The sequence below is a fragment of the Dicentrarchus labrax genome, unplaced genomic scaffold (genome assembly GCF_905237075.1).
Source record: "Dicentrarchus labrax unplaced genomic scaffold, dlabrax2021, whole genome shotgun sequence".
In the NCBI taxonomy this organism is placed as follows: domain Eukaryota; kingdom Metazoa; phylum Chordata; class Actinopteri; family Moronidae; genus Dicentrarchus; species Dicentrarchus labrax.
This window is the reverse complement of record NW_026136720.1, coordinates 26506810-26530596: the sequence shown is the minus strand read 5'-3', so window position 1 is coordinate 26530596 and position 23787 is coordinate 26506810. Positions and strand designations below refer to the sequence as shown.

The window sequence follows — 23787 nt, the reverse complement described above, 5'->3', positions numbered from 1 at the left end:
ATGTTTTCTGGTATCCTGGTGACACAGTGCATGACTACACATACACCAAAACTGGATTTTGAAGCAGATACCATAATTGATATTTGAGGGTTTTCAATGCTTTCTGACTGCTGTCTGACCATAAAAATACCTCACAAATAAAGAGTTTTCCCTAAAAGAGGCGGTCACTATAGTTTTTATTAAACATCTCAAACTGCCGACCCGGTGGACCCCCCCCCGCAACATGATGTCAAAGTACAGCAGTAATATATAATAAAACCGGCCTGCGAGATTATTATTCTAAAAATACAATTCTACTTTGCAAAGGTCAAAGTTCCTGCAAATGTGTGCAAATGGTTGATAAGAAAGATCAGGTTGTACAATTTTAGTTGTTGTTTGGCAGCAAAATAGGATATATAATGAAAAAAGGACAGAAACAGCTGCTTTGTTAAGTATGATGTAAGTAATGGAAATATTTTTAGAATACTGGTCTTTCTTGTAGTACTTGAAGTGGCCCTCCTATGAGATGACAATACCAGCAGTGGCCCCAAGACAATTTGAGTCTGAGACCCCAGATATAGTGAGTATTTGGATTAGATACATTCAATGTTGGTTTGGGTCTTTTCATGGGATCTGTTGAAATATAAAATAAGTGAAAATAGAGGGAAAATTCATGGTTTGATCTAAGCCCCTTAGTTCCGATAATTAAAAAGATATCTTAATATTATGACCAAAAATGTGTAACTTTTTCACAGTTTCACGGTATACATTAGTATTTATTATTTATTAAAAAAATGTGTATATCTGTGCCTTTTTGTATGTTTATAGTGGCTTTTTGCCAATCCACTGCCAGGAGTACATAGTATATAAAAAATTTAATTTCATCATGTACATACAATAGTTTTATAAACACTAATAATATAAATAATATAAAATTCTCAAAATATATAAGTATCAAAGAGATATTTCTCAAATGTTCTACTGTACAAGAAACAAATAAGTTACAGCAGTTGTTTCAGATATCCAACAGTATGGCGTTATGAAAACATTATCAAAAACTTGAGTTCATCCGGTATACCGCCCAGCACTACTTGATACTACAGCATACAGTGATATAGCCAGGCCTTATCCAGTATCAGCGTCACTAATGCTCTTGTGTCTCAATGGAAGCAAATCCCTGCAGCAGGAAGAGTCCGGGCTGTTTTAGCTGCACGTTCATTTTCATGTTTTTGAATGACTACCACTTATGGCTGGAAAGTTTGAGTGGCCACACACAAACAGGCATGCAGAGTACATAAACATGTGTATATATATATATATATATATATATATATATATATATATATATATATATATATATAAAATTCCACACTGAAATAAACTAAAGACTAAAGGCTGCCTGGAAGGTAGAAAATACAGACATCTACAAAACTGCAGCATACTGTGATGGTTGGTGGAAATGTAAAGTATGTGTGATTTGTTATGTAAATGGGCAAAGAGTGTGTAAAAAGACTGGTATCACCCTTTAACACACAACTGTGACTAATAGATGTGGAGGTTGGAAACTGGCAGTGCTCCTGTCAGTGTATCCTCCCTCTTAATCAGTTTATATGATACTATCTGACAAAATATTTTTTTAGATAGACGCCTCCCTCTGTTATCTCACTGTAAATACTGTAGTGACACAACATATACAGTCTACAGAGACACCACTCTATCACTCTCCCATGTGAATTCCTGGCTATATGTAGACCCAGAGTATGACCTTACTGCTACACAAATCTCCCTTTAGAGTTAATTAGGATGACTCTGTTAGAGTAGAGCAACATGGAACACTATCCAGCTTCTACAAACAACAGAGTACTGCGTAACATTACACCCTACAATATGAACATTTTAGAGACACACTGTACTAATAATCTTTGTATTCTTAGACCCCTAGCAGAAGCAGGGCTGAAACTAGGATAGTCTTAGTTGGATGCCAATAAATCACCAAATTCTAAGGGCTTTTTCCTCCAGGCAGCATGGCTGATCTCAAGTGATGTGATGGCATTACATCATGAAATATCTATGTATGGACAAATGTAAATTCTGGTGAATCACCGCAATCAATACGGACCATCAAGACCTTTTATTTATTAGATTTCTGTCCACTCCAGGTTTCTGTTTGTTCAGCCCACCTCAGCTCTACCCACCAATGGATTAGCCGGGAGCCAGTAAGGTCCGGACTGTCACGATGGCAACAACCGGAGCCGACCAGACTGAGCTTCACAACGGCTCTTCAGAAACCAACTGGTGACATTACGGCCATTTTTTATTATACAGTCTATGTATGAGTCTCGTAAACGTGTTGATTTCCAGTACTGTCCGTTGCCTAGCATTGGAGCCAAGCCCTGACGGACTCATCCCTCAACCCTTCCATGTCTGACAGTAAACAACACACGTAACATTGTGCAGGCGAACAGAGAGAAAGCTCCACATTTTTGTATATTCGGCTGTGTACAGATTAAGGACACAGCAATATGATACACCAAATTGGTATCTGGCCTGCTACTGAACTTATTAGGCGGATCCGGTATTGGCCATGATGTGAACAAGCCACAATAAATACAGTTTCTTTGTCAATGTCATAATGAAACTGTGTTTTTGCTATCAGTAAAAAGTTTTACAGACCAGTTTTAGTGCCACAGCAATCCTTTGCCTTATGTTGCCTTACATTTGTGTATGCAGTGTGTGTATGAACATGCAGACTGATTATAAACATAGAGACAGTTAGAAAGCAAGTCATGGATATTAAAAGAGACGCAGCACTGTCCAACCTGCAGTCCACCTGAGAACTGTTCAGTGGCTAATTTCACTTGCGCCTTGGTGGCTTTTGCTTATTGAGTTTAGTATTTAATAAGGTAGGCCACCTTAATGGACCAGTGTTTGGTTTGTCCATTCTGGGCTACTGTAGAAACATGGCGGAATCTGTAGAAGAGAACCCACTCCCTCTGCAGATAAAAACAAATGATTCTATATATCTTTAGCATTCTATGACCTTGTTCTGAGACACCACATGTCCACCTTCAGTGTGATGCTCCAGTGCTGCAGAACTTCACTAGATGTAACATTTCAGTTCCTGCATATAAATTTATTATGAGGCAGTTGGAGACATACAGAGGAACACAGATGAGGTCATATGTTAAGGAGCAGGGGAGCAGCTGGACCCAACATCACCTTCATCACCAACACACACACACACACACACACACACACACACACACACACACACACACACACACACACACACACACACACACACACACACTCACACACACTCCCGCTCACAGTGGTGCTTACACATATGGCTCAGTGCACCACAGCAAGTCTGGAGGGGCTTCCCCAGAGTACACGCACACACACACACAGACACACACACACACACAACCTGTCACCTGCTGGTGCATTAAAGTGCTTACTCATCCAACCACAAGATCAGAGCTGAATTATTAACAATCTTATTATTTCACTGGTCCTTCTCTGCACATGCACGCACACGCACACACACACACACACACACACACACACACACACACACACACACACACACGCTTTGAGTGGTCGGAAGACTAGAAAGGCGCTCTACAAGTACAGGTCCATTTACCATTTACCATTACTGTTTATTCTACCAGTGTTTTCTCCTTCTTTTGTCATCCATGCTGTCTTTTCCTTCTCTACCTTTTCTGTCTCTCAGCTGCTTAGTATTCCTCTCTTTCTTTTCGTTCTCATTGAGTGGAACTGTTGTGCAGGTTGTGTGGGTCCAGCGGGGCACTGTGATGTGGAGTGTAAAGACTTATATTCATTAAGGTAAAAGCTGCTATGGGATTTTATCACAACAATTCATGTCCTAGTTTTTTCACGGTTTGTTAGGTAATCCCATCATCATCTTTATCTTTCTCACCACCACTGATGATACTAATGTCTCATTGGCTGGCAGGTGTCTGTTAATGTAGATCAGGACAATTCACACATAATCCCTTTTCAGACATCCACCTGGGAGGGAAATTAAATGCATGTCGTGTTCTCCTGATTAAGATCGCTGTCATAAATCTAAGATATAAAATAAGATAAGATATACCTTAATTAATCCCCAGTTTCAGGGGCTGTATTAGGCTCTGTTCATTCATTGGTACCTACCAATGCTAGCATGTTGACAAGGGGGCTAAATAACAATGCAAAGTTAGGCAAAAAATATCTGAATGAAAATGGATTCTATGAGTACCCACAAGTTTCCCCTTGTAGACATGCCCATTGTATGCTAATCCCATGCAGTTTGGGGCAAAAACAATGTAGTTTTTTGCATGTGGAAAAAATGTGTTAGTTTCTCATTTCAAACATCAAATTAAAACTGAATGCGTCCATTATGTGTAATAAGGGAGAGTCTTTCCTGGTTGCAACCAGACCAAAAGTAATTAAAAAAACAAACTTGTACAACCATAGTAATAGTAATAATAGTAGTAATAAACTGCATGGACAAATATGAATATCTAGCCTAATGCTCTATATAAGATACAGCATGTGAGCGAAGAGGAATTAAACAAAAGCTACAACTTAATGTTTTGTCTATACTTTGCACTGCTTTATATTATACATTATGCAGAATTATGAGAAAATGTACAAATTACTAGGTGATCCACAGGAAACGTGGGGGTGAGTGTCCCTATGGCATTAATGGCAAAATAAACTTTCAGCCTGTGAGAAAACAGAAAATATTCTTTTCTTTTTTCCCTTTAAGCCCCCCTCCATTCAAATTTTTTTTTATTCTTGTTCCTACAGTTTGATGTTTGAGTGTTGGAGAAACAAATATTGCGCGCACAAGTTCCCTTCTGTGGTCCTGTCATGTCAGACAATCAGGAACATTAACATAAAAACACCTACAGTGTCTGAACAGGAGCCAGAGCCTTCAGTTACCAAGCTCCTCTCCTGTGGAACCAGCTTCCAGTTGTGGTTCGGGAGGCAGACACCCTCACCACATTCAAGAGTAGGCTTAAGACATTCCTCTTTGATAAAGCTTATAGTTAGGGCTGGATCAGGTGAGTCCTGAACCATCCCTTAGCTATGCTGCTATAGGCCTAGACTATCGGGGGATTTCCCATGGTGCACTGAGCTCCTCTCTTCCTCTCTCTCTCTTTCTGCACTCATTCATGTTCTATTAATGCATGTTACTAACTTCACTTCTTCCCCGGAGTTCTTGTGCTTTCTCGTCTCACAGGTTCTTATCGATTCTGGTGGAGCCTCCTGCCATGGTCCTGCTAGATTGCCATTGCTAATATCACTGATATTAGTGTTGTTATTATTATTATTACTATTATTATTACTACAGTTACTATTATTGCTGTAATCACTGCTCATTGTCCCCCATAGTTGTTGTCATTGTCGTCATCATCTTCATGTTCATCATCATCATCATCAGTCACTACTATTAGTGTAGTTGTTGCTACTGTTGTTGCTGTGCACCTTTGTCTCTGTCTCTGTCCTTCTGTCATTACCTCTATTCTCTCTCTCTCTCTCTCTCTCTCTCTCTCTCTCTCTCTCTCTCTCTCTCTCTCTCTCTCTCTCTCTCTCTCTCTCTCTCTCTCTCTCTCTCTCTCTCTCTCTCTCTCTCTCTCTCTCTCTCTCTCTGACGACCACCCACCTAGAGCCGGGTCTGTCCGAGGAACCTTCAGGAAAACTGTAATACACAACTGCAGATGAGACTCCAATAACAGTCAAATATCTGTAAACCATATCACACAGCACAGCACCAAGGACAACCTTGAGTTTTGGTCTGACAAACAATAAGACACAGAGGTACCAGCAAATAGTGAAAATAGCAGGAAGTGGGTGTGTGTATGATACAAAAACACCCACAACTCAGGTCAGAACAATGAAACTAAATGTTTTATTCTCATCTGACATCAGCAACATATTCTCTCTCTATTTCTTTCTTTCTCCTTAGGGTTAGGGTTAGGGTCGGTTTATTTTCCCTTTTTATCATTTGCTAATTTAAAGCTTTCTCTCTTTCATCCTCTACTCCTCTCTTTTCAGTTTCTGTAAACTAAGAGCATATATCCATCCAATAATGGTACGTTACAGAATCAGCTCCTTCCTTCCTTCCTTACCTTGGCTAATGGCTTGTTGCTGCTCTCCCAGTTTCTCTTATCCAGGGAGGGGGGCACCTGGTACACATCCTGCCCAGCTCCTGGCCCCCCGGCTGGGGCTGTTCCCTGGCCTGGCACTGGGCCTACAGAGGGGGGGACTTGGTAGATGTCCTGCCCAGGCAGCTGGTACTGTCTCTGGGCTAGAGCTGGGGCCTTGCTAGGGGGTCCTTGCTGGGCCTGTGGAGGTGGTCCACTTGGGCCAGAGGGGATCTGATACAGACTTTGGGGACTTGGTTTGGGGCCATGGGATGGGGGCATCATGTAGACAGAGTCAGGATTGGGCTGTGCCGGGCTGGGGGTGGAGTAAGCCGGGTGCATAGATGTGTACTGAGTTGAGGGGAGGGGCTTGTTGGCAAACCCGGAAGTGGAAGTAGCGATGGCAGCAGATGATGGAGCAGGTGTTGGTTTGGCATAAGCGCTTTGAAGGGGCAGGGGTCGCTGCAACAGGGAGGCGGGACAGGAAGTGGCTGGATCTGGCATGGAAGGCGTGGCCTGTTGCTGTTGCTTGCTGTCGTACATGCCGACCAGGATCTTGAGACGGTTGCCAGGGACAATACCTTGGCGACCATGGAGCGAGCAGAGCCACCAGCCGTCCAATCCCTGCGTGTCCCGCTCCAACACCGTCATGATGTCACCCTTGCGAAAGGACAGCTCGTCCGGAGACTCTGCCACGTTGTCATACAACGCCTTGGCCAACACATTCTGTAAAAGGACAAAGAGAAATATATAAGAAAGACTGAAGAAATATACTCCAATTGGTTCATGTTGCCATCTACTGTTAAATGTGGCTTTAACAAATCAAGGCAGTCTCCATCTGAGCTGTTAGTGTGTAGAACAAGAAAAACTGCAGAGAAAGCAACACAGTGTACAGACAAAATAACTTATTTTGTGGTGTATAGCTGCCTATTTAAAGTGTCCTGTCTGTATTGTTTCTTTATAATTTTTGTTTAGCATTTGTTTGTCCGTGTAGTGGCAGATCATGTGACTGACACAGTCAAAACTTCAATTACAACTGATTTAGTGATGAGCCATAAATATGATGGTTTTCTATGTATGTATATATGTTAAACCTAAATCCAAATGTCAATACATGCCTTAAGGAACCTTCATTTCCAATCATAACTTTTCATTTCACCAATGTGTGGGGATGACTTTGTCTTATGTCATAGCGGTTTTCTGATGTGCTGCCCTTATGTTTAAAAGTTATATGTATGAGATTTAAGAGATGAATTTAGCAGCAAACAACTATTCTCTATGTAAAGATATAGTGGAGTCATGGCGTCAAACTCCCGCTGCCTGTGTTGCTATCACAGCCTCTCTGTGGTTTGTTTCCATAGCCGGTGTGCAGCTGAGTTGAGCGACTGGAACTGCTGTTTTTATCATCTACGTCTGTCAATTAAGGATTTATTTCCACCAAACCAGAGTTGCTGATTGTTGGACCAGTGAGAAGAACAACAAAGGTGGTTTTGGTGAGTTTTATTTTGTATCTGTCCACTTTAATGACATTATGCTGTTACACTGATAGGTAAGGTAAAATTACCATTTTGTCTCTGGAGTCTGGTGGAGAGTGATAGTGATATAACGGCTGTTTGTGGTTAAACAAAAGGTCTATCTCTGTAGGGATCCATTCCATAATGTTGCCAGACCCTTAGAATAACAATCTGAGCCTGTCAGTGGCAGAAACAAGCACTATTTAACATACTTTGACTACATTTGCCCCCAAGGATTAATGTTACGTTACGGCTATTGCAGCACTGTTTGCGAATATCTTCATATGTAACTCAGGGAATTAAGGGTTTACTTTGACCAAACCTGTATTAGGGATTATTGGAAAGACTAACAAAGACGGTTTTGATGTTTTATTTTATTTCTATCCCATTATTTTGGTCTGAGATGCTGGTGCTGTAATGCAACATCCAGTGGCTCCAGTTGTCTCAAAAGCAAAATGGTTGTTTAAAGATTTAATTTCCGAGATCTTCCTGGAGCTGTTTCACAACCAGTGACAAGGATTTTAATTTCTTGCAGCTGTGAGTAGCTCCTTTATTTTCCTTAGGCAATACACGATGGCTCAATATTGTCCATCAAATAAAGCACATTTAGTCTGCATTCTCTATTTTAAGATTCTTCTTCTGTTACTTTTCCAGTTACACACTCAGAATGAGTATGTAGTATGGAACTGGAGCACAGCAGCTATGATAAAAGTTCTTGTGCTGAGCCATTGACAATGTGTGTGTCCTTCCATGTGAGAAAACCTGAAAAATGCCAGCCACAGCTGTGCACATAATTAGGATAGCAGCTATAGCACTGAGCCATACTGTCATTCATTTTCATAAATGACATGCTGTTACATGTGTTACCATGCAGCCAGAGAAAGGGCAAAGTACAAGGACACTGAAGTGCTCCTACTGTTTGATCATGGATAGTCTGGGACAAACCAGCAGAAAACCATTAACACAATCATAACGGGTGGAGAAATTCTACATTATGGGAAACATTCAATAATAGAAGCAGAAAACAGGCAGTTCCGAACTCCATTTTGGTTGAATCTTACCAACACACATGCACATATGCGGCCATCTGTGTGGAAACCCAGCGTGCAAACAGAAACACCTCCCCTTAGTCTCTCTGGAATTCTTTAAAACTAAACCAATATTTGCCGTCCACATCTGAACTCAGCCCACTCTCCTCCCTCCCTGTGTGTCTGAGTTCCATCCCAACTATCACAGACTGGTACAGCCTGTACTGGCCCCATTCCAGCTCCACACACACACACACCAACCTAAGCACAAAGCACTGCCCATTTAAATGAGGCCATGTAATTGGCTTCCAGATTAATAGTCAGAATTTTCTTTCACTGAACTGAAGGCCTGTTCATGGCTTCAGAGTGGGCTGGGAACCAGACAGAGAAAGACACTCGAACACATACATACAATATACTCACTTCATCAGATTCACTAGCTGTGTTAACACGCACAGAAAATACCTGCCAGATACTCCTCCATATTTCCGTGATATGGTAAATGGTAAATGGACCTGTACTTGTATAGCGCCTTTCTAGTCTTCCAACAACTCAAAGCGCTTTTACACTAAATGCCACATTCACCCTTTCACACACATTCACACAGCGATGGCAAAGTCCATCAAACAGAAACTAATGCATTCATACACATTCACACCGATGCACAGCATCAGGAGCAATTTGGGGTTCCACATGCCACAGCCCCCTGATATTCAGTTACTATGTGATCAAAAAGTCTAACTTATTTTCTAGATACCTGCTGGTCATCTCATACTTAAGTCCCCCCTCCAGTCGAAGTGATTTTACCTTCACATTTTATCACACATGTTTGAGCTTCACTGTGCAGAATGATGTATGAGCAAAGTTGTTACTGTTTATACTTTCATCTGCTGAAGGGACAAAGTTTCTCTATGCTTACCTTAAATCTGAGTTTGAAACATCAGAAGGACTTTGTGACATCATGAGCCAATCATGGTCCGTTATGTAACTTACTTTATCCAGAAGTGGGTAGGACAAAGCGGAAGTTGTAAACTTAAAGACTGATATGGGTTGATCAGAAGTTGCTATATTTATTAGAAACTATTTATAGAATTTAGCAAGAACAATGTTTTTGATCACAAGAGTAAGAAAACTACTTACATTATCTGTATCGGATACTTGTTTCAGCCCAGGTAATGACTCAACCCTAGTCTGCCCTTTAGGTACCCATCAAGATCAATATGAAGCACATGTTAGGAAAAACAGCCTCTGAGCTGCAGTGGTTTTAATGGTAGATGGACTGTACTTATATAGTGCCTTTCTAGTCTTCTGACCATTCAATGTGCTTTACACTACATGTCACATTCACCCATTCACATTGATGACAGATGCTCATTGGAAAGGGAAAACTGAGTACATTCACACACCGATGGCACAGCATTTTGGGTTCTTGTTCAAGGACACTTTGACATGCAGCAGGAGGAGTTGGGGATCTAACCACGAGTCTTCTCAGTTTTCTCCCCACAGGAATAACAACAACCCAACAGTAAAACTGCTCCACATTATGACCTTTGAACTCTGGAGAACTTTCAGCCTGAGGCAACATAATGGAGACCTTTACCTGTCAACACAACATAATTATTGCATGTTCTAGTTTCAGAATTAGGCTCTTTTTGCTGCACACACGAATGTTGAAGTATGTTCTAAAGCTGTCAGAAGCAGAAAACCATCCGTGCACATCAGTTTAAGCTGTCATCCTGCAGCAGTAATATAGAAGTGTGCTCCAGGGTGTCTCAGGACACTGTGACATCACTGTTGGGTGTGGCTTCAATTGTATCAGAGCACACTCAAGATCATACCAAACAGAGGGCAACAGGCTTGAAACTTTCATCTTAATGTTCTATAGTTGAGTGTAATTAATTTGCCAAGAAAGAGACAAAACACACAATAAAAGTTCAAGATGAATTTTGACTAGCATTACTTTTTTCTTTTGAATTTTCTATAGATATTACAGTACTGTGAATTCTTTTGGTCATGATAATCAGGTAGTGAAAATCTGATATTGTGACAGCTCTACTTTGACCCGGAGCAGTCAGGGAAACACTGGTGCTAATTTGCTCGTTATTCTTTACCAGATATTAAGATGTACTCTTAACTGGTTTAAATGTTGATGTTTACCAAAATCCCAAAAGACAACAATCAGGAAGGACTATCAGACGTATAATACAAAAACGTATTCTCAATTATAGGTGTCTTCTGGTAAGTTCGGCATTAAAAGAAAAGGTTTTGATGCATTTCAAGAAATATTTATCTTTTCATTATTTGATTTTCTGCTTTTTGCGATTCACCATTTCTCACATTTGAAACATTATCACTCTGTGCTGTTCTTTGACATTTCTTTTCAGTCCTGGTTCATAGTTACAATCCAGGATTGTCAGTTGTTTGGGAGCCGCCAGGACTTAACTATTAGGATCTTTAAGTGTTTCATCTATTTAATAGTCAGTACGATAGCTGGGTTACTCTGACATGGAAGTCAGTGATACACACTCCTGCAGTCATTCAGATTGTATGTGCTTTATCTCTTTTTCTGTGTTTTTGTTCCTCTGGGTGTAGAAGTGTATGCACTGTATGTGCACACACTCTAGAGCCGCTGCCAACCAGCTCCGTTCCTTCTGTGAGTGCTGAGTGGATGAGGAATGCACTTCTCTGTCTGTTTTCTGCGCTTTCTCTCACTAAGTCTAAAGGAATACAGCTACTGAGGCCAGACTGAGGTCACTCCTTGTCACACACATGCCCCCCCGCCCCCCACACACAAACTGTAGGATTACACCAACGTATCAGGTCAGTATTAGAATTTTCTATCTATAAAATAAAGACATGGATGTGATTAATAAAACAGCTGCTTATGAAGTGAAAACCTAAGCAGGAATCTCTGTGGCTTGAAAAATCTGACTGTTTTCACACACACAGAAATCTTCTTCTTACTCCATTCTAGTGTCCAAAGAAACAGGAAGTGCAATGAGGATGATTCACACACCCTCCTGATTGGACGATGAGTCAGTGACTTGACCCAGAGGTCTTAGAATCACCCTGAATAGGTTCTCATGCACTCTCTATTTCTGTCTCTTTGTGAATCCCACTCGGGTTTGTCTAATCCACATTAGTCCAAGTTTTAGAATAGGTTGCTCCCCAAATGTCGCTGCCATAGAAATTACAATATATAATGATAATTAGCTTTCAATTTGTGTGTTATCACACACGATCTGTCTTTCACTCACTCATTCTATGACATTATCTTCTAGTCCTGGGTATTGATAATTTTAGAAAAATATAATAAAATATTGTGATTTTTCGAACCAATCTAGCGACTGCAATTTAAATTGCGACTATGTCTCATAATCAGCTTGCTTTGATGCATGCCCCAAAACCCCACTGCAACCCTAGCACTTATACTGAACATTTTGAAGCCAAGCAGTTTCTTCTTCAAGGCACTTTCTCCCCAGACTAGAGAAAAAAGAGAGACCTCTATAAAATAAATGCCTATTTCTATGGTTATACTGACTAAATTCCACACCTGAGTGACCGAACAACATCCGCTACGTGGGAACTCAGGTATGACTCATGAACAACTGCTACAGATTAACAAATCAAACTCCAGCAAAACAGCAATACAGTTGGTGTCAGGTCATGTCATGCCGACATGTTATTGGATCCAGGATGTCCCTTTGTGAGCTTCCAATTTGGTTGACTTGAACCCGATACCAGAAGAAACTTCTGACAACTGCAACCAGTGGATAAATGATCCAATAATCATTTTGTTTTTTGACCTTTTTACTGACTTTTGTTTCAGGATTGGGCTGTGACTGGTTTGAACTTTCCCAAAGGACTCTTTCAAACTGGTCTTTTAAAAAAATTATGCAAGTTGAGTTTGGGTAAATATTCCGTGGGTCCCTTTTGGATCAGATACATAATTTTAAATGGACGGAATGGACCTGCACTTGTATAGCGTTCTTCTAGTCTGTAGCGCTTTTACACTACATGCCACATTCACCCTTTCACACTTATTCACATAGTGATGGGGAAGTCCATAGAACAGAAACTAATTTATTCATTCACATTCACACACCGATGACGCAGCATCAGGGGCAATTTGGGGTGTAGTATCTTGCTCAAGGATAATTCGACATGCAGCGGGAGGAGCCGGGGATCGAACCAACAACCTTCTGATTAATGGATGACCTGCTGACACAGATTACATTCTCCAACACAAAGCAATGCTGCACACCAATAACACTGGATGCTTTGACTTGCAATGTGTAGCCACAAAGTCTTTCACTTTCACTCAAGTCACAGTGCATGTACTGTAGACAGCACAGGACAACACAGTTTGTCCTGATGAAGAGCACCCATAGTGGAGTTAGGGGGTCGCTAGCAATCTGGCTAGTAGGTAGAGATACTTTGCTTGATGGACAGACCAGTGCAGAGTAAGTCAGTAAAAGTACCAGTAATCAAGGTTTGAAAGTGTACTACCTGACATTTTGGCACGTCAAAAAATAAAGCTACTGTATAGTGGAAGTAAATATTAGTAAGCACTTAGAGTGCTAATCCACAGTTTCAACTTTTAAAAAGCCTGATCAGCTCTGTGTAGACATGGCTGGAAGCTCTAAAACATCCTTATCTGTTAATCAGCATGAGAAAGCCATCAAGTAGACACTTGTACATCCACTCTACAGAGGCTGTCTTAGAATGTAAAGAAATGAGAACACAGTGGGGGCTAATCACATTACCAAGACCTCTCAGGATAAATCCCAGCAGCAACAGGCCCCAACAAAGTGATACGGCGGCCGCTGCCAGGACAACCAGCTTGCCACTGAGCGACGCCAAAACTTCAATGGTGTCGTAAGGATGAAAGAGAGTAGAGGATGGACAAAAGAGAGGGTGAAGAGGAGCAGAGGAGTTTAAAGGCATGAATGTTAAGTGAAGCACTGAAACGTCTCTGATGATGATTTCACAAAATGCTTCAAATTCCACTAAATAACTCTCAGAGCATTATATTGTGGTTTGCTAATTTTGCAAGCAGAGCATGGGTTAAGGAATTCCATAGTCTTTTAAGACTATTCTGCTTTGTATTGTCCTAGTAATGTTTGGTCATTGTGTGATTGGAAGTAGGGATGCTCCATTTACAGCACTAAACTGTGGCCATCAGCCTGATTCAGGGATACACGGTCCCAAAATTGTCAACAGGCTACCTAAACTGTAAGGCAAGTGCAGGAGATGCTACCGACCTCCGTCACCTCCCCTAACCCATTTAAGTGGATCTTTCCATAATGTCAGAGGTAAAGCAGGAAATAATCAAAATCAATCGAGACAGAAAGAGTTTGAGTAGAAAATACAAATGAAATGGCTATAAACTGCATTTAATGCTTCTTTGGCCAAGGTTGTTATTATTCGGTTACAAGAAACTTTTACAACAAATAGACCTTTTTCAAAGCAGCCATTTTGACATGAAGTAGAAGGGTAAACAGTGTTACCGATAATTCTAGTTAAGATTCAATTCATATAGTGTAGCACAGCCTTTTCAGTCAGCCAACATGCACCACACTGACTCTGTTTGACCTGAATGGAACAGAACCTTAATCAGTATCATTGGTAACACCTGTGTTTACCCTACTATTTTATGTTAAACTGGCTGCTGTGGAAAAGGGTCTATTAAGAGGTTATTGTTAGCTCTGTTCACTATAACTTTCATTTTCTCCCTTTAAAACAACCATTTTAGGGGGTTTCCTTTGTTTTAATCCACTTTAGAACATTGGTGCTGGCCAGCCATTGATTTCCATTTATTACATTCCAAACCATTTGCATAACTTTGAAAACAATTAAAGAAAACATGATTTCCCCTGTGTATGTATGTATACGTGATGCTTTTGCAGTTTAATCATTATAAAAATAACATCTTTGGGTTTTGGACTGTTGGTCAGACAAAGACATTTGAAGATGACCTTGACACTGTTGTTTTCTGAAGGGTATTTATTTGAAAAAATGGCATGAAATTATTTAAATGATGTGACGTGCTAGCAAATGGGTAAAACAACTCCAACCACTAAAACACAAAGAAGAAAGAATAAGAGGATGGGAGAAATGGAGAGATGTCCACTGAAGAGAAAGTAATGTGAACAGCTGGTGGAGTGAGCTTAGTATAGACAGGTCGCTCATCTGTGTGAGTGAGGGTGCGAGTGTGTGTATGTGTGTGCTTTGCTTAATGTCCTTTGTCTCTTGCCTCCTGTTTGACCCCTGGGGACAAATAGCTTGCCACAAGAGGTTTTGTGTGTTTCTCTCTCTCTCTCTGTGTGTGTGTGTGTGTGTGTGTGTGTGTGTGTGTGTGTGTGTGTGTGTGTGTGATGATGGCAGTACAAGATTTGCAAACGAAGTGTCCTTAAACAAGACTCCACATGACAGAAGAGCACACGAGAGCATGCACTGCTCTGATAACATTCCAATTTTTCCTGCAGCAGATCTTCAGTTTACAGAAACTGCAACCCGAAAATGTTGCACAGGTTTGCTTGATTATAGCACACAGTTATCTCAGTATCCAAACTGTTGCATAGTACCCATGGCATAGCTTTAAAAGAGTATTTTCCACTCTGTGTATCAGCTTTATGCTGCTCATCTGATGTTTACACTGAGTGAAATCTTCTGTGGTTTTATGGCTGTACCATTTTATCTGAAGGAACTATTCTGTATCTTCTGTGCATCCTTTTAGACACATTTACCAAAGATTCAGACACTTCTCCTGTGTAAAATGTCCCATCACATGGTATTAGTACCTGGTAATACATTTAATCTACAATTTTAAGGAAAGAGAAGGAAACAACCCAAAAAAACACTGAGGGTCATGAAGTCACCCTGTGTTTAGCACCGTTTTGAGAATTTTTCTGATATTTCATTACCAAACAACTAATCAATTAATCAAGGAAATGATTGACAGATTTTTATTACAACTAATTTTTAAGAGTTTTTCAGTCTTCCAGGACCTGCAGATGCTCTACTGTCTCATAGCAGAGGTGTGTGTGTTTCATTCCTGCTATTGCTTAAGCGAGCCTGGGCCTGTCTCTTGTCCCCCCCGCCCTCTCTCTCTCTCACACACACACACACACTTACACTTACTACAGCATTCCACAGCCTCCACATCCAAACACACATCTCTCCAATTACCTCACATTCCAGAGGTGTCACAGCACGCACGCACGCACGCACACACACACACACACACACACACACACACACACACACACACACACACACACACACACACACACACACACACAGAGATTCTTGCATTTCATCATAGAGATGAGAACCCAACAAACAGAACCAGAGCAATCCTTTTTTTCCTTCCTTTATTTGCGTCCTTCCTTCTCTTTTTTCCTACGCTCTACCCTCCATCCCCTCCTTCCCCTCTCTCCCAACCTCCACTTCTTTCGCCTTAAAGTTTGTCCTCCCCCAATCCTCAATTTTTTCCTGTCTTGGCATGTTGGATTGTTCTTGAGAAATAGTTGTGAGTGCACGGCTGATTCGTACAACAGCAGAAAGAATCCTCCACCCAGCTGAGCATCTGGGTGGAGCTGGGACTGACGTTTACAACATATTTACAGGCCCAGAGTACATGACTAGGCTCTATATATTGGTCATCTATCACTTCTTAGCTAATAATACTACTGCTGCTCTGTGGGACCAGTTTCAATAGTGTGAAACTATGTGTTATATCTTGTTTCAGCAGAGAATTGCAGTATTCAATCATCCAAATGCTTTACAGTACTACAGTTACTGAGGTAATCTTGCTGTGAATTTTTGCCATTAAACCTGCAGAAGGTAACTATTATAAAAAATACTTTTTGTCATATTCACTGAAACTTTCACTATATCCTGACAGTAGTACACGAGACAGATAATCTGTGAAACAATCAGGTTCCTCTGGCTCCTTCTAGTGCTCCTAATGGTATTGCAAGAATTCACCGGGCCTGTATGGAAAGAAAATAATAATCAGAGCCAAGAAAGTTATGAGGAGGCTTTAGGTTGGAGGCTTGAAGATAGTTGATTGTTGAGTCTCATTCCCAGGGTCCCAAAGCGTCTGTATTTAACACCCTGGGACTCAACAATCATCATTCATCAGAGCCTTTGAGGTTAGTGGTAGATCCTCATTTGGTTGATATCCCCCAGTTCCTTGGTCATTTCCTTCAGTAATTCTGTTTCTATGTGAGTTTTTGGGAACATTTTACATAGCATCTTCCAAAGATTTCTCTAAAATCTGGAGGGAGGGGTTCCTGGAAGAACAACTACACTACATTTATATATAGATAGTGGTGCTTAAATACAAAGTAAATGTTCAAAAGGTTCCGATACATGTAATGTAATGAAACTCTTCAATGAAAGGTGGGACGGATTCAGACATTTTCTGTTACTTGATTAATTCCTATAGAACACAATGAAATGTTCCCATTATTACTGGGGCTTCAATGTACCCCCAAAAAAAAAAATATTTCGAAGCAGTGTTCCAAGAGATACCAAAAGAAGGTGCTCAGTTTCCGTTTTCAGTCTGACACAATATCCTTGGGAACTGTTCAGTCCCTTTGAGTTCTCTTGGGAGTCTACTCTTTCCAAATGGTCCCTGAAGGCCATCTAAAAGGTCCCCCAGAGAAACCTTTCATTTTTAGGGTTCACACTATAAATATGCCAGCTTCTAAATATGCATGCTGTGATGGATCATTCTTTGCAACAAAATCTGGATTTTCCAAACAGCCCCAGCTTTATGTGCCATGCTAAGTGCTAGTTACTGTAAGGCTGCTACCTTAACGAGTGATGATGCCAGCTGAAGAATTCCTGCCCTCAGACTATGACTAACAGCAGAAACAACAGCAGCGATTGTGTAGCCTCAAGCACAGGATAGACTCACAAAGGGGTGTGGCCTCACTGTTGCTTAACCTGTTGACAGACAGCCCTTGTAGAAACTTATGAATAGCTGCCACACAGACACACACCACACACACATACACACACACACACACACACAGACACACACAGACACACACACACAAATAGTTGCTCATTCAAAGCAGCTCTTCCTTGCAAACAACAGAAAGAAATGGAGGGTGGAAGAATCAAAACATCTTACACAAGTAGAAATGCTTTTACTACTGATAAGCTCTGACTGAAGTACTTTTAAATGTTTCCTTAACTTATTTTGCCTCCCATTTCATTTAAAAGACAGGAAGCTTACAGTTCTGAAAGGCCCCTGGAATGTATTACAACGAATTGTCAATTTATTAAGCTCGAAATCGTGATCATGTTAGCCAATTACTGTTAGGGAATTTGGAGGCAGTATTTTGTTCTGATATATCCAACATGCTGATGTCATTTTCTGTTGACAGGGAAGATATAGTAGGGGTTGCTAAGCGCATTTAACGTTTTTCACATTGATCAAATAAATAATGTCAGTTCAACAGTTATTAGTAGTCGACTTAACAACAACCGCATTGAGCTACATCCATCTCATTTAAGCTTGTTGGCAGTGTGTGGCCATGTTACTGAGACTGTTTTTAAAGAATGTAGCTCAGCAGCTGGATAGCTACTGTATGTAGAAAAGGGACTTCCCCAGTCTTAATCCTGCCTACAAAGCCCCGACTGGTCAACTCCAACTGGATGAAATGGCTATCATTGGGCAAAACATCAGACTTGTGTGCAGTGATCTGGAGGTCTGGGACCAGGCTACTGCTAACAAGCATTGTAACTAAACCAGCCAGTGTAACTTTAGTTCATGATGTATTCAGCTTTATAATTCATTCATAATTAATTCTGTCCTACATAGAAAAGAAGAGAAAAGAGGAAGCTGTTAGCTGTTTAGCTAGCCAGTAATTCTATCAGGTGACCCAACACTTTCAGAAATGAGTATGTGCAATACACAACAAAGAATCTGAATGCATGTCCACAGAGCTGCCCACACCTGTGTTTAAGAGCTTTACTAACCTGCACTTACACAGGTAGCAAAGACTGGAGCTAAAACCTGCTGACACGCCCTCTGATCACTGTGTGAGTGTGAGTGTGTGTGAGTGGGTGACAGAGAGATTACAGTCTTTATTTCTTCGATCAAAACATACTTAATATTTACACTGGAATACAATGTTCAAAACACAAAGCTCTAAACCATTGTGGCATGAAGCTGCATGAAAAGCATCAATATTTTGGAATTCTACATCCCCACAGAAATGTTAGGAACAACGGCAAAGCAAAGGTGTCTGGTTTAAAATGGTTTCACAACCACAGGGGCATAAATCTCCACACTGGTGAACTTTGACAATTTGATCACTCACATAAATCTGTTGAGAAAGCTGCAGCTGAGACTGCAGTGTTGGCTCTATGATTCAGCACTGAGCAGTGGGGAAAAACATCCAGTGATTCATAGCTTGTTGTTTGTCTGCTAACTGTACTCTACTACTGTACTGTGAAACCAATACAGATATATACTGAAAGCAGTAGCATAAGTGAAGTAAACATACTCTAGTTCTGTGCCAGTGTCTTAAAGGGATAGTTTCGGTGTTTTGGTAGGGTTGTATGAGTTACCATAGTCAATGAATCACCTACAAAAGACGATGCTCAGCGCACCCCCAATACGGAGAAGCAGACAGGAAAGCAGCAGAAAAACTTATTTTGGCCACTAAGGATGGGACGATATACGATATAATCGCAATAAAAAACAATAATTTATCGTGCTGATCGTGAATATTCTCATGTGACATGACTTGAAAAAGTTGTCTAGCTGGCCAGCATACAGTCCTATATTGATTTCCTGCTTTATTTTGAACAAGGGGACAAGGGGGAGCCCACATCTTTCCAGTCATTCCAAAATCTCAGGCTCATAGCTGAAGGCTTGGCTTGCCTGTTGTATCCTCCACAAAAAAAGTGGATGCGTAGAAATAGTATAGAAACATACAGTACATGGAGATGAGATGTCTATCTGTGTTTCTTAACAAAATGTAAGGTCATGTATGGAAGTGATTCCAGTATGTTTTAGTGCCATTTTAAAAGTATAGCATTTTCATGATTATAGCAATAATATCATGTATCACAATTATTTTGACCAAGATAACTGTCCGATGCCTATTATCCACATTGAAAAAACAAAAACAATCTGAGCAACCTTGAATTTATATTAATTTGTGCCTCCATCAATTTAGAGATGTTTCATGGTATTTGCAAGGGATTTCACCTGGTGCATGCACAAGTCTTACACTGTATCAAAACTACCCTGCTGAATCTGAAGTTTCCAAAACGCACATCAGAAAATTATTTAATTAGCCATAAACTGCAGTTTAGAATGGAAGTGAAAAGAATGTGTAAAATGAATAGCTTTTCAAAGTTTTCACTTTGATAATTGGATTAGATTAGATTAGATAATTAGAACACACATTAGAAAATTGTTTCCATGTTTAAGTGAGGTTTAATAATGACTGTAGAAAGCGAGCCACATGAACAAGAAAAGAATAGACATTCAAGCCAGGAAGCTCGCTGTAACCTGACAGTGCTAACTACTCAGCCACCATCCATTTCTAGACTAATCAATATCTAAAAAAGGGGAATGCTAATGCTTACGATAAAACATCCTGGGAAAACAATGCAATCTATTACTGAGTGATGAAATTACATTTGATCCAGTGTATTCACATTGTGAGAGATGACTACTGACCACAAAGAATGTTGATTTGCATGGGAACGTTCTCTCTAATGGGCAGTCCATGACCATAATGAGTCAGTCCAGTACAGGACAAGGCCTTGTCTTTTAGTACTGGTCCAAATCTCAACGTGTCTCATAGACACTGCAGCCTTTATGTCCAAAGTGACAGTGGTCAAAGTGTGGCAGTTTGCACAGACTCAAGAGACTTGACGTGACAATACAATTATCATTTTTCACACTTTGTTGGTTTGGAGTAGTTACTGAAATAAAAGGAATGTCGGACCTCCTGGTGGCCTAGAGGCTTAACATGCTGACAATGAATCAGCACCGTTGCAATTACAAGTCTGGTTGGAATCTCATCTGATTTCCTATCACCTCTGTCCACTGTATTTAAAGTAGCTGTAATTAAACCCCTTTTTAAAAAGCCCACTCTTGACCCAGGGGTTTTAGCCAACTATAGACCGATTTCTAACCTCCCCTTCCTCTCTAAGATTCTGGAGAAAGTAGTCGCCAAAGAGTTGTGTGACTTTCTACATAACAATAGTTTATTTGAGGATTTTCAGTCAGGATTTAGAGTTCATCATAGCACAGAGACAGCTCTGGTTAAAGTTAATAATGACCTTCTGATTGCTTCTGACAATGAACTTGTCTCGGTACTTGTATTATTAGATCTTAGTGCTGCATTTGACACCATTGACCATGATATTCTTTTACAGAGACTTGAGCATCAAATTGGCATTAAAGGAACCGCACTAAGCTGGTTTAAGTCATATTTATCAGATTGTTCGCAGTTTGTACACGCTAACGATGAATCTTCAATAAATACTACAGTTAGTCATGGAGTTCCACAAGGTTCTGTACTTGGACTAATACTATTTACTTTATATATGCTCCCTTTAGGCAACATTATTAGGAATCACTCCATTAACTTTCACTGTTATGCAGATGATACGCAGTTATATCTATCGATTAAGCCCGATGAAATTAATCAATTATCTAAATTACAAACATGTCTTAAGGACATAAAATGCTGGATGAGCTGCAATTTTCTGATGTTAAACTCTAAAAAATGAAATTCTTGTTCTTGGCCCCAAAAACCTTAGAGACTCACTGTCTAAAGATATAGTTACTCTAGATGGCATTACCTTGGCCTCGAGCACCACTGTCAGGAATCTTGGAGTTATCTTTGATCAGGATTTGTCATTTAACTCCCACATAAAGCAGACCACCAGGACTGCCTTCTTTCATTTACGTAATATTACAAAAATTAGACACATCCTATCACAGACAGATGCAGAAAAACTAATCCATGCATTTGTTACTTCAAGGCTGGATTACTGCAACTCTTTGTTATCAGGTTGCCCCAATAAGTCCATTAAAACGCTCCAATTAATTCAGAACGCTGCAGCACGAGTATTGACAGGAACTAGAAAAAGAGATCACATCTCTCCTGTACTAGCTTCTCTGCACTGGCTTCCTGTAAAATGTAGAATAGAATTTAAAATCCTCCTCCTCACCTATAAAGCTCTTCATGGTCAGGCCCCTTCATATCTTAAAGAGCTCATAGTACCCTATTACCCCTCTAGAACACTACTTCTCTGAATGCTGGGCTACTTGTGGTTCCTATAGTCTCTAAAAGTAGAACAGGAGCCAGAGCCTTCAGTTACCAAGCTCCTCTCCTGTGGAACCAGCTTCCAGTTGTGGTTCGGGAGGCAGACACCCTCTCCACATTCAAGAGTAGGCTTAAGACATTCCTCTTTGATAAAGCTTATAGTTAGGGCTGGATCAGGTGAGTCCTGAACCATCCCTTAGTTATGCTGCTATAGGCCTAGACTATCGGGGGATTTCCCATGATGCACTGAGCTCCTCCCTTCCTCTCTCTTTCTGCACTCATTCATGTTCCATTAATGCATGTTACTAACTTCACTTCTTCCCAGGAGTTCTTGTGCTTTCTCGTCTCGCAGGTTCTTATTGATCCTGGTGGAGCCTCCTGCCATGGTCCTGCTAGATTGCCATTGCCAATACTGTTGTTGCTGTACACCTGTCTGTCTGTCTGTCTGTCTGTCTCTCTCTCTGTCTCTGTCTGTCTGTCTCTCTCTCTCTCTCTGTCTCTGTCTCTGTCTCTCTCTCTCTCTCTTCTCTCACCCCAACTGGTCGAGACAGACGACCACCCACCTAGAGCCGAAGGATCTGTCCTAGGTTTCTGCCTTTTAAAAGGAAGTTTTTCCTTGCCCTTGTCGCCAAGTGCTTGCTCATGGTGGTACTGTTGGGTCTTTGTAAATAATGTTATAAAGACTTCGGTCTAGACCTGCTCTATTTGAAAAGTGTCCTGAGATAACTTCTGTTATGAATTGGCGCCATACAAATAAAATTGAATTGAATTGAATTGAAATTGAATTGAATTGTATGCTCTTTAATAAAAAAGAAATAGCTGGAATGTTTCATATCAAATAAGAAATTGAGTTTGTCCAAGTATACTTAACTGACTGTTTTGTGACCATCCTGGTTGTTGTTGCTTAGTGTCTTGTAAGCCGAGACAGTCTGAGCACCATGTGGTGCAGACACTTAGAATCAATCAATCAATGTAACTAAATGCTTTATCTGTTTTGGCCATGTCCACACTGATGGAGATGAACGTTTTTAAAATGCATTTTTTTCTCCACCATTCCCCCGTGAGCTTTTCAAAAACAGCATCAGCCCATTAATCAGTTCATTGTCACCTATTAAATTAATTACCAACTATTTTCATAATCGATTAATCGCTTTGAGTCCTTTTTTTTAGGTGACTGTAAAATGAATATCTTTGGGTCGTAGACAAAACAAGACATTTGAGGATATCACCTTGGGCTTTAGACAATTTTTCTGACATTCTATGGACCGAAGAACCAATCGATTGAGAAAACGATTGAGAGATTAATCAAATAATCATTTGTTGCAGCCCTACAATATACTGGATACAGTCCCACCAAGATTTCACTGGCTTTTTTGGGGATTGCTATGGCCCAAAATGCACGATTTCACAGCAGTTTTTGGATGTTGGGATGTTTTGAGGTATTTTTATCCTGGAGGGACTGGTTTTAGTCAGGAAAAAATCTGTACCAGCAATAATCAAGCCAGTTTTTTGTAACATTGCTTTCTTTAAATATAACTATAGTGAATAACACAATCATCTAGATCCTCAACATGCAGCATGGTAAATTCTGGGTCAGGTCACTGTTAGTTAATGAAAGACAAAGAGATTATGTCGAGCATGTACCTGAGCATACAAACTTTTACACTGGTAGCATAGAAGGTAAATCTGCCTTACAGCTGCTTAAAGTTAACGATTTCTCAAAAACATCTAATTAAAATATTAAGAAATATATATTTAAAATATCAATTTGATATGATAAGATTAATTTCTC

At 40.4% G+C, this 23787-nt stretch overlaps 1 protein-coding gene across 5 annotated transcripts in view; it reads right to left on the bottom strand.

Moving 5' to 3' along the window:
- The window catches only part of bcar1 (BCAR1 scaffold protein, Cas family member), a 105648-nt gene that overhangs the window by 28998 nt on the left and 52863 nt on the right, over window positions 1-23787 (bottom strand). For all 5 annotated transcript variants that reach the window (XM_051383157.1, XM_051383153.1, XM_051383154.1 and 2 more), the window contains one exon: window positions 6123-6863. In XM_051383157.1, coding sequence (XP_051239117.1) covers window positions 6123-6863 — 741 coding nt within the window. The remainder of the gene's footprint in view (window positions 1-6122; window positions 6864-23787) is intronic.